A 12261-nucleotide genomic window follows, 5' to 3' on the forward strand; every position below is an offset into this window, starting at 1 on the left:
CCCATTTGAACAAATTATTGATTGAAAACAATAATTGAAAAGAAGCAAGTATTTAACGGGGATTATCATCTATAAACATGAGGTTGGACCTTCCCTCAAAATCATCACATTAAAAAAAAAAGTTCAAAAACAATTCAAGAACATCAGTCCAAAACTCAACCATTCATATAGTTACCAGTTGGCAAATTCCTATTACAGAATTTATCAAGCAGTTGGCAGTTGTGCTGCTATCTCCCACGTGCCAGCTAACTGTCCTCATGGTTACCTGTCCTGAGGTAGCTCTGAAGTCTCTTCTAGTGAGAAGAGTGAAACCAGGCAGTAATGAAAATAGCAAATCATACAGAATTAACACAGCTGTCAGGCTGGCAATTACTGTGCTCTTTCCTGTCACAGTCCCTTGCACAAGCGTTACATTGTGCATATAAAAGCTATGATAGCCACAGCTACTTCGATAGAAGAGCAGGGTCAAAGAGCAGGGGTCTCAAAGGATGCTCTTAATTTATTCACAGAGGATGCATGCACTGTATTTTGGGATGCAAATGAATACTCATCAAGGATAAGTACCAATGGATACTAACGAAAATAACAAAAGCATATTGTGTGTACGAATTCAGGTTGGAGACTTGTCTTTCGCTGCAGGCCAAAGCTACTAGTTAAAACATGTAGTTAAAATCCAAGCTCCTCCCTGTTCATCTGCTCATCTGTATCTTACTGTTCTCACATTGCTCAGTATCTCTGCTAGCCTCATCTTAATATGTATGTATAAAAGAACTATGTAACAATATTTCAATGAATCACAGAAAACCTGAACTTGGTCTACACATCAGAATGTAAACATCTAAAAGAAAAGGTGTGGATGAAGGTTTGTGTAAGTTTGTGAAAATATCTATGCATGCATGCATACCCAAATGCCAATAAAACTAGCATTAGAAATATTGTTAAAATACAGTTTGCTCACACTGCCTAGCAAAAAGATGCTTCTGAATTTTAACTTACTTCTTTGGAAGCTTCATTTTTTTCACTTTTTCTTCAGCATGTTCATCAGCAATTCCAACATGGCAGCCTAACGCCAGCAGGGTTCTAGGACACAGAAATCAGAGATAAATTATTGTTAATATTTCTTTTTTCAGAGTTGCTGCTGTGTATATAAATAGCATCATACAAGAAATAAGACCTATTGGAATAACAACAGTGTAATATGGAAAGATCAATACCAGCCTTTTTTATATGTAATAAGCTTTCTGACAGCGTTAAGAAAACAACACAAGATGTTCCTAAAAATTTTAGTAAAACTATGAGTGGACTACTTCAAAATGGAACTATCAGACAGTTTATTTCATCTATAAGTGGCATCAATTGAAAGATTCCCTGCCCTTGTAACATTTCTACCTTATAAATCTTATTCATACTGTTTTATATCAAAATCTTTTTATGTTATTTACTTCAAAGCTGATGCAAACAGAAGAGGCAGGAAATGTTAGCCTTAGAAACTGTCTTCTTCACAAAAAGAAGCTGCTATTCAGAGATCTTAAATGGATTTTGTTAAGACATGACTGGAGAAAGGACTGACAGCAGAATGCGTAATAAGGAGGCCAAACTTGCCATCTTAATGCTCAGTATGGATGTTGCACATTAATCCTCTTCAGAGAAAAGGATTCAAGCTAGACACGGTGTGTCATGCACAAGACAGACCACAGAGCCCCTGACCCAAGCAGCCTGTTCTGGCCTGAGTCTGCAAGATGCAGCTCATTTCAGAAAACAAATCAAAGAATCCTAGAATGGTTTGGGTTGGAAAGAACCTTAAGCCTCATCTAGTTCCAACACCTTCCACTAGATCAGGTTGCTCAAAACCCCATCTAACCTGGCCTTGAAAAATTTGAGGGATGGGGCATCCCCAGCTACTCCGGGCAGCCTGTTCCAGTGCCTCACCACTCTTTTTGTTTACTATGAAAAAAATCATAGTAAAGATCTTTTTTCTAATATCTAATCTGAATCTACCCTCTTCCATCTTAAAACAATTTCCCCTTTGCCCTATCACTACATGCCCTTGTAAGAAGTTCCTCTCCAGATTTCCTATAGGCCCTTTTCAGATACTGGTAGGCTGCTCTGAGGTCTCACCAGAGCTGTCTCTTCTCCAGGCTGACCAAGCCCAACTATCTCAGCCTTTCTTCACAGGAGAGGTGCTCCAGCCCTCTGATCATCCTCATGGCCCTCCTCTGGACTTCCTCCAACAGGTCCACAGCCTTCTCATTTCGGGGGCCCCAGAAATGGATACAGTCTGGGTCTCAGAAGAGCAAAATAGAAAGATAGAGAGGGAGAATCACCTCCCTAGACCTGATGGTCACATTTGATGCAGCCCAGGACACTGTTGTCTTTCTGGGTCACAAACACACACTACTGGGTCATGTTGAGCTTCTGACTGACCAACACCCCCAAGTCCTTCTGCTCAGGGCTGCTCTCTGCCCAGTCTGTCTCTGGGATTGCCCCGACATGGGTGTATGACCAACTTGGCCTTGCTGAAATTAATGAGGATCTTACAGGCCCTCTGGATAGCAGCCTCCAGCTGGCAACCACACCACACAGCTTCGTGTCACTGGCAGACCTGCTGAGGGTGCATCCAATCCCACTGTCCATGTAACCAACAAAGATGTTAAACAGCACCAGTCCCAATACTGAGTCCTGCAGAAAGCCACTGATCACTGGCTTCTACTTGGACATCGAGCTGTTGACTGCAATTCTGAGTGGGACCATCCAGGCAATTCCTTGTCCACCAAGTGGTCCATCCATCATACCCATGTCCCTCCAGTTTAGAGACAAGGATTTCATGCATGACAGTGTCACATACTTTGCACAAGTCTAGGTAGATAATGTCAGTTCTCTTCCCTTATCCACCAACGCTGTCACCCCATCATATCAGGCCAACAAATTTGTCGGGTATGATTTGCTCTTAGTGAAGCTACATTCACTGTCACCAATCACCTCCTTATTTTCCATATGTCTTGGCATAGTTTGCGGGAGGATCTGATCCATGATCTTGTCAGGCACAGAGGTGAAGCTGACTGGCATGCCGTCACCTGGGTCTCCCATTTTTTCCTTTTTTAAAAATAAGGGTTATGTTTCACTTTTTCCAGTCAGTGGGAACTTCACTGGACTGCCACGACTTCTTGAATATGATGGATAGTGGCTTGTTCACTTTATTCACCACTTCACTCAGGATCCGCAGATCCATCTCATCACGTCCCATGGACTTGTGCACCTGCAAATTTCTGACAACACTCTCAAAAGACTCTCTACATAACCTTACAACAGGGTTGATATATTAATCAAGTTTCAGATTACTTTAGACCTCTTCCTTCCCTTACACTCACACTACCCAGCAGTATGAATCTTAAGTCTCATTTGTCTCCAGGATTTTATCTGTAACTCATCAATTATTTGTTCCTGCATTTATGTTCAATATCGGGTTATCAGGTCTCAGCTTCTTAATCCTAGGTGTATTACTAAATTATTGTCACTGAAATGAAGATGCTAGACAAAAGTCAGAGACCAAGCTGGAGTCCAATCAGAAGCTTCTCAAAATCTGAGGGTGACATCCATATCTTTGATTGAAACTGATTATGCATAATAAATCAAGTATAAACCTTGGACTCCATTCCCAATTTTCCCAACGTGGAAGAAAGCTGGAAAACAAAGGTTTTATTTGTTCTTGTCACTAGTTAAAACAGTATTTTCTTGCTTTAACTATATTTACTACTCTTGAACTGACTGAGGGAAAAAAGAACATATATATTGCTCTAGCAGTATTTCTCTTGGCAGATGAATCGTACGTTTCAGGAGTTTATTACAGCATATTTTTAGTGCTAGCTACATGAAATAAAACCTAGAGTTATAGCCACTAAGCTGTGATTTAAAATTAGGCAGTAAAATCAGATATGAGGAAATCAACATGCAGTGGCCACCTCTATATTATGTGCTAAGAATACTCCATGCAGCTAAATATCAGTTGGCACCAACTATACATGATTTCTATGCAGTTATCACCAGCAGAAGAAAGAGAACATATCTAAGAGTGGAAAGCAGTACAGAGGAGCTAACCTCTGGTAAGTCTAATTTTCTTGCAATGTAAAACAGGAATTTGAACCCTACATTATCTCCACCCAGATGCAGCAAATTCACATCAGAAAGCCACAGGAGGATAAGGCGGCATACCATACTGGTAGAACCTGAATGACCCCTAAGACACTTCAAACAAACAAAACTATAAGTGCCTGAATGCACTCTTTGGAATAATGCTGATACTTGTAATTATCACACACAACTGAGTAAATAGGTAGAAACAGGAAAGTCAGTCACAACACTAAGCATCAAAAAAACCTCCAAGATCAAACTACAAAATATACGTAAAAATGTACAGAAGCAGCATGAGCAAGCATATTTTAATCCCATGGCATTTTCAGAGGTAACTAATTCCTGAATTTTGACATGTCATATAGTATATAATTTTTATAGTTCATAAAAGTATTCAATCATACTGCAAAACATACACAGATAACAACATATTGAAAAGAAATGTTCTGTCTGATAATATCTGTCTGATAATATGACTCAGAACTTTTTTTCTGCCTCTCCTCTAGTAGAGCTGGTACAAACCAACAAAAACACCCCACAATTACCTTACAGGTTACTCTTGATGTCTTGAAAGTACTTCCAGTATGCAATACACAGTTTACTGCAAATTGTAAAGAATATAGCAGACAGCTGGCTAGAGGGAGTTTGTAAAAGAACATTTTCTTTCTCTCTTCCCCATTAGCCCCCATTGAGGTTGACTGCTAGTAGGCTAGAAAGATCTGGTAAAGAAGTAGTCAAAACAGCTTACAATTCAATTCACCACAGAATGGATCACTGCACTAATTTTTCCACCTTTGCAAGCTTTCAGAAATGAACTGATTGGGACACTCATATTCTAGCCCTGATAAATAGATGTTTACGTGATAAATACAATATGATATTGCAAGATTTGAACTGCATACTTCAGAAAACAAGGACTAATACAAGAGCATTACGAAGACTGAGCTCAGTAAGCATACAATTTTTTAAATCCATAGAAAGACTGAATGCTTATTGGTTTAGATACCATATTTAAAGAACAGGCACTCTCTAGAGTAAGCAATAAAATTACTAAAATACAAGTAACCAATATTTTATATGTTTATAAATCCAATCCAATGTTTTGTCTGGGTTAGACCAGAAAAGCATTGGGTCCTGAACCAGTAACTGTATACAGTCTACTATTTTATTATTTTTTTACTATTTAATGAAACATTAGGAATGTGCAATTAATTCTGACAGCATGATTTTTATGATGCCTAAACCATATTAGATAGATTATTCTAGCAAAAGATTCAAAAGTAGAGAAAGTTAATGATACCTTCTGTGGTTTCATAAAAGGAAAAGGAAGAAGCAAGTCTATATTCTTAGCACATTGTTGTGCTGGCAGTGGTCTCAAAAGCTTTCTTTAAAATGCTAATATCTATCTGAAGACAAATATAAACTTACTTTCTTGCCTCAAAATGACTTCTATTTATCTCTGAATGCTTTATCTCTATATAATGCCAAAATATCCCTCCAGAAACTGTTTAACGCTTAGGGTCATAAATATGTGTTCTGTGAGAATGCAAATAGCACAGAAAGGCTGACCAGAGAAGGACACTACAAGAAATTCTAGGAGGAGTGTTCTACCTGACTTCCTACTACGAGGAAACAAAATTTTTATAGTAAGAGCGATGATGCTATATAGTGGTTTACAGGTTTCTTGTTTTTCTTTGTGGTTGTTTGTTGTTTGTTGTTTTTTTTTAGCATAAGACAAATATTCCCAGAAAAGTAGTATCATGCGCAGTCATCTGGGGTTACTGCTCATGAACAGGAAGAAAGCAACTACATTTTAATAGGAAATAATGCAGAAGTAGTATCAAAGATTTATTTTTTTTTTCCAAAGCTGGGATTTGTTTCTTTTCCCCAAACTAGATTAAAATATTCTGAGTTGCCATTTCATAATCAGCATTACCACAATAATTCTATCATTCCATAGATATTAAAAAGAACACCAAAGTCATTTTCAATGCCAAATACATCATACATTAATGTATCTCACTTCCTCATTTTCACATTATTACTCTCACTTACACGTCAAATTGTAATTCACATGTCAAACTATAATTCTGGGAAATGCAACTCCTTAGGATACGCTCCATATAAGCTTCAAAAGTTGTAGAAACTTACTTCAGTGTTTCAAGTGACATTTGCAAGTTATAATTTCTTTCCTGCTCTGGCAATTTTGAGAACTCCACTAAGCATGGGTGCTGTCTTTTGTTGTCATCTCTAACCTGAAAAGACAGTAAAGAAGTAAATTTAATGCTACTTAGAAACTAGAAAAAAAAATTTAAAAACAGTCCAAAACACAGAGTACCTAAATCTGTCAGAATTACTTTACATTGAACAACACTTCAAAACAGAAAGTATCCTGTATTCTCAGAGCATGATCATCCTGTTCAAGTAAGCCAGAATTGGCATTTGCAAATAAAATTCAGATTTGCAGATCTCAAGTGGAATAAATGCTAATTAGTACATTTCATTATACTGATGTTCACAACAAACATGAAAAGTTCAAGAATAGTGCAAATCTATGTTATGTTTTGACATACAATCATAGAATACCAGCTCATCTTCAGCACCATGTTTGAAATATTATTCATCCAATTTGTATAAATATAATGGTATGAGCAGTATTGAAGTCCTTACCCAACAAAAATAATGATATAGAAGATAAATTCACCCTGCCTCTTAATTCAAGAACATGTTTGTTTCTTAGCTATGTCCAGTAGTATACAAACGGAATGAAACTGGTCATCAGTCACTAAGATTGAAACGTTAATTTATTTCTACTGTTAAGCAGATTCATGAAGACTATACTTCACAAAATCCTACATTTAATAAACTTAAAAATTTGATCAAAACCAGTTTTATCCTGCACTACTTCTATACGGTTTTAGTCTAATACTGACTGTAACTAAGAAGGGCAACCTGAAAGGCCTGGGTAACAGCATTCTACTGCTTTCAGCTTTACATCTTTACCATGCTAGATGTTAGTCAACAAAATCTACAAAGATTATGCCTTCCTAGAAGGCTTGATGAAAAACCTTAGCTTGCAAATATTAGCTAAAAGATCACAATGAAATTGTTAACATTTGCTCAGTTAAGACCACATTTTTTCCCTATATTACAACAGTTTTGTGTCCATCTTTCATGAACCATAAGCTCACCATTTATATGAATCTTTAAAGATGAAATTTACTGAAAATGACATTATTGACAACTTTTAATTAATCAGATAATTCTGCTGGAAAACAGAATGGTAACAGTTGAAGGCTGAATTTAAGAAGCCTGTTACACTTTTTTCTAAATGGATCTTTACTTATTTGGTGAATATAGGATGGCCTTTAAATTATTTTTGCTGAAAAAAGACCAAGGCAGGAATTCTCAGTGAAGTGGGTATAATCTGTTCTCAACAGCGGGATCTGTTGCTCGTACACAGAATCAGATCTGATGTTTAAAAAGGGTAAGAAAGTCAGTAGCATGTGAGCTGGCATAAAATTTCACAGAAAAGCACATAATTCTCAAATTGAACAGCAATCATTTGCTTATGTTTTGGATTGAAAAATATTTACAACCTCAAAGGGAAATTTATCTTCATTTGATAGGGCTAGTATGTTCTTCAGGTATTCCCAAAGTTAGCACATCCAACCACAGAACACAAGCTAGAGGGAGAAAACTAAGTAACTTAAAAGATTCATTCTGAATATAAACACTACGTTTATCACTGTTTAACTTGATATTATGTATTTTTTAAAGTAAAATAGTGTTGAACTGTACAATTAGATTCTTAATGGTAAGTAATATTACACTAAAAGTTCCCGCAGTTTGCTTCACAGCTGGTGTAAGACAATTAAAATGTTCTGACACAGTAATTTTACTGTGGTTTTGTGCTTGATTCGGTGGGGAAAGCAACAACAACAACAAAATTTAGAGATCTTGTCTGTTAATTAAACCCTTTTAAGTACTGCTGTATGCTACACCGAATATATTACCTACCCAGTTACATTAAATCTGCAATCTGAGCTCCTCAGAAGACCAAACCCTTTTTAATAACAAAAATAGAATGCATGTATGTTTCTATACATGCATACATGTTTTTACATCTAGTATCTACTGTATGTTTCCATATACTCTTCACAGCAATAGTTATTCATAAACATCATCTTTGGGATTGAAATAACTTTGGCTTTTCAACTTTTTATGACTGATTAGAAGAGAAAGCTCATCGACAAAATAGATAGCATTTTGTATCAAAGCCAGAACCTAAGTATTCTTTCATTCTGTCATATGCCATGCAAAATAGGAAAAAGATAAGAAAACAGTTATTTGAAGTAGTCAATACAGACATGGGCCTGAAGTGGAGAGGGTGAAGGAGAAAAGCAAATTGAATGGAATTTCCTTTACGCAATACTTTTTTTTTTTTTTTATGTTTAGGACTTCTGAAAAAAGTTACAGCAGCCAGTACATGTGAAGAGAACCAGGAATAACTGTTTTCATTAGTTAACTCCACCAGAATACTAAACAACTTCTCTGAAGAACAAACTAGGTGAAAGACCGGCCATGTGCTTTCTGCACCAGCAGATAAAGAGGCTGAAAATTTCAACACCAAACAGCTTGCATGCCAGAGTTTTGATTCAAAAATACCCAAGCACTACCTACTTCTGGTGGAAAGGGTTTAAAACCTTACTGATTTTTGAAGGATGAAAAAAATGTGCTCCCACTACAATATTCAAACCAATGTGTTGAATAATATTAGGTAATTAACAAAAAATTTTGTTGGAAGGTACATACAGGTCCATACTGCCAGCCAAGTTCAATCTTATTCATAACCCAAAGTTCATGGATGTTCTCTGCTAATTTTTCTCTAATCCTTTCCAGGTGGGGAGGCAAAACAATCTAGAGAGAGAAGATAGAAAGAGGTCATTACAACCAAGTTGCTTGACAGTTCCACTCAAATTTTCATGACTAACTTTGACTAAACAAGATTTCTCAAATAAACCTAAAATTTCATTTAGCTGTTACTGAATTACTAAAGTGAGCATGAATTCTTAGATCAAGAGAAAGACTTTAACCTATGCACTTACAAGTTCCAGAATTTGACCAGCAAGGAAAAACAGCTTTAACTCTAATACTTCCAAATGGTATGGAACATATTCCTGTCAGCTGGCTAGAAACTACTCAAACCAATACTATTTCCCAGCTTAAAAATGCTAAAAATCTCAATGACCAAGGTAATGTTGTGTAAAAAACTTCAGACAAATACAGACATTCGAAAAGTAAATCCCACAAAAAATAAAAACTGTTTAAAAAAAATCAGATTATGATGACAGGTGACAAGTAAAATCAAGACAGCACATCACTCTACATCCAAAATTTGAAATCATGTCTACTTTACCTCAAAAATCAGACATGAAATATACAGTCCTGTGAATCATGATAATGTTACCCTAATTGCTGGTATTACGGAACAGTATATGACACATGTAGAATGATATATTTATTTCATAATAGCAATGAACTATCAGTTTTGGTGGGCTTTTTTTTTTTTTTTACGTGGGGTGGGTTTTTTTCAGGAATTAGATCCTAAATATGGTAAAATATGAGCACATAGTGTTTAAAAATTTGTATCATCTGAAACTCTGGTCAAATGAACTCTTGTCTGTGATCAGAGATGGAGCTCTTTGGTATAAAAGGATTGGTGCTTTTGGGAAAAACAAAAACAAACACAACAACAAAAACGACCAAACAAAACAAACAAAAAAACCCTCTAACTTCAGTACGTGCCATTTATTGTCACAGTGAGCCAAGTGCCACTCTCATTAACCTGTCTGTCCAGTAAAGAATTAGAGCTGAAGCTTGTATAAAAGTCTTATCACAACGCAGTCTTCAGAAAGTGTACTTAAATGGTAATAAAAATGGCTAGTAACAGAAGTTCAAATAATCTTTTTTGCTTACTCTAATATTAAGGGTAAAGTGTTCTGTATTATAGTGTTTGTGAACTGAATATGAAATATCTAGTGATCACTATAAGGACTTAATGCACCATTTATCAGCTTCCTGCAATGGAATGTACCAGCCAAACCCCACGAAAACACAAGTTTGAGACAAGCTGCAAATTCAACCAAATGTGAAATAACTCAGGCTTATAGTAAGTGTTTAAAAATGAAAATGCAATCTTTCCATACCTGGCTAGTATCTACAGGAACTGGAGTGAAAGCTGCTTGTGACAGAGAGATAGTGGGACCTAGTAGATCTCTGGTATAGCTACGATCCTGCTTGTATTCTCGGCTTTGCTCCACTTTCAGTTTCTCTTTCGGCAGGACAGCTTCAAAACAAGGGGCATATCCAGGTGGAGGAAGGAACTTGAACTCTCCATGGCGACCTCCAAGCAAGAAACGTACCCTGTAAAAATCAGAGTTACTTTAGATAACTGAGACACCCCTTGTGTCAAAACTAATCAGTTTTTAAGCTTAACATCTATTCTATACTATTTATAAAAATAGGATTAAAAAAAAAGAAAAAAAACAATGTTGCAGCTTCTATGCAGTGCTTACAGTTTAACTCCCTCTGACAAGCTGGAGTTTATGATGTAGGAGATGCAAAAAACATGGGGAAAAGCAAACCTTTCTTCTAGTTAATTTCCACTTCCATATAAGTATTCTAAATCATGAGACCAAAAGAGAAGAAGACATGGAGAGAAAGAGAGAGAATAATCAGTGTACTTAGTACACCTAGGAAGTAAGATGCAGCCTTTTGAGTTTCAGAAGGCAGAAGTTATAACCCAATCAATCAACCACCTTTGACCTCTCTCTTTTGAGGAGTTCTCCATTCTCTTTCATTTGAGAAATGAGCCTCCATGGAATATGGCTCTTTCTTTCCCCTCATAGAACATGAAATCCTCAGGAGACAATACTCCTGTAAATCCTTCCCTAAAATTTATACTTTTCATGTTGGTAAAACTCTAGGGCCTTTTATTCAAATGTTCAAAAAACTTAGGGTCTTTTTTTATTACAAAATGGTGAATTTGTCATGGGGCTTTGCTACTGAAAAATTCAGTGAATGAAGGTGACCATGAAGCAGCAATGGTATAATATTAAAAATTTTTTTCAGAACATTGCCATCCAGAAGGAAACAAAAAACATACAAAAAAACTAGTCTCAACACAGAATTTTGTTTCTCTTCTCTTTACTGAGTATCTTATAAGATTTTTGTCAATGCTATACCAGAACACTCTCCAAAACCACACTCGGCACACAAATAATATCTGTCAGATGTTTCTCTCATGACAGAGATAAAACATGAAGGTTTATAGCTTTGCATTTTGCAGTATGCATGTCTTTATTTTTCCACATTATATCTCCTCTATTAGCTAAGGCAAAGTCTAAAGTACATTCTGCATCTTCAATGAGAGGCTGTCATGCCATCTGTGAGATAGCTCTTAGCTTCTGCAGTATCCATCATGGTCTTTGATCCCTCAAAAAGCATTACTCTGTCTCCAACAGAAATCAGCTATCAGCCTTTACCTTTACCAGTCCTGCTGAAGTTGATCCCCTCACTGAAGCATAACAGAATCCTTTTTAATATTATAGTCTCAAACTCTTCAATACCTGGAAGCAGAAGTCTGGCAACTTAGGTGTGACTTGAAATTTTATAGAAAACTAGTACAGCAACCAGAATACAGATGGACTGATTTCATATTAACTCATCCTGCTGTAAAAAAAGTATACCACCACCATTTCTTAAGGTAAGTGCCAGTAATGCATCTTCAAGTAATAGTTACTACCTCGTAACAAGTGGTTTAAAGCCAATATATTTTTAATATCGAAGGCTGATGTTTTTCTTCCCATATAGTTAAAATGCTGTCCTGGAGTGAATGTGTGGCAACGTGTCAGTGAAGAAATGTTAAAGAAGCTATTTGCAAACCACCCGAATACACTGGTGTGCTGAAAAACAACAGATACACTATCTCTTCAGTACCCCTTTTTACCTCCCACTATCCAAGAACTGGAACTGTGCCAAAGAAGCAGATGTCAGAAAGGGAAATGAGAGCAGACAGCTAGGAAATTATTCAGTATATTCACATATACATTTAAAAAAAAAAATATATTT

The 12261-nt window shown here is 36.4% G+C and overlaps 1 protein-coding gene across 4 annotated transcripts in view; it reads right to left on the bottom strand.

Moving 5' to 3' along the window:
- The window catches only part of RYR2 (ryanodine receptor 2), a 380163-nt gene that overhangs the window by 164988 nt on the left and 202914 nt on the right, over window positions 1-12261 (bottom strand). For all 4 annotated transcript variants that reach the window (XM_065680202.1, XM_065680204.1, XM_065680203.1 and 1 more), the window contains 4 exons: window positions 10338-10554; window positions 8944-9048; window positions 6280-6383; window positions 997-1080 (listed from right to left, as the gene is read on the bottom strand). In XM_065680202.1, the coding sequence (XP_065536274.1) occupies window positions 997-1080; window positions 6280-6383; window positions 8944-9048; window positions 10338-10554 (510 nt within the window). The remainder of the gene's footprint in view (window positions 1-996; window positions 1081-6279; window positions 6384-8943; window positions 9049-10337; window positions 10555-12261) is intronic.

The sequence above is a fragment of the Lathamus discolor genome, chromosome 5, assembly GCF_037157495.1.
Source record: "Lathamus discolor isolate bLatDis1 chromosome 5, bLatDis1.hap1, whole genome shotgun sequence".
NCBI classification, from domain to species: Eukaryota; Metazoa; Chordata; class Aves; order Psittaciformes; family Psittacidae; genus Lathamus; species Lathamus discolor.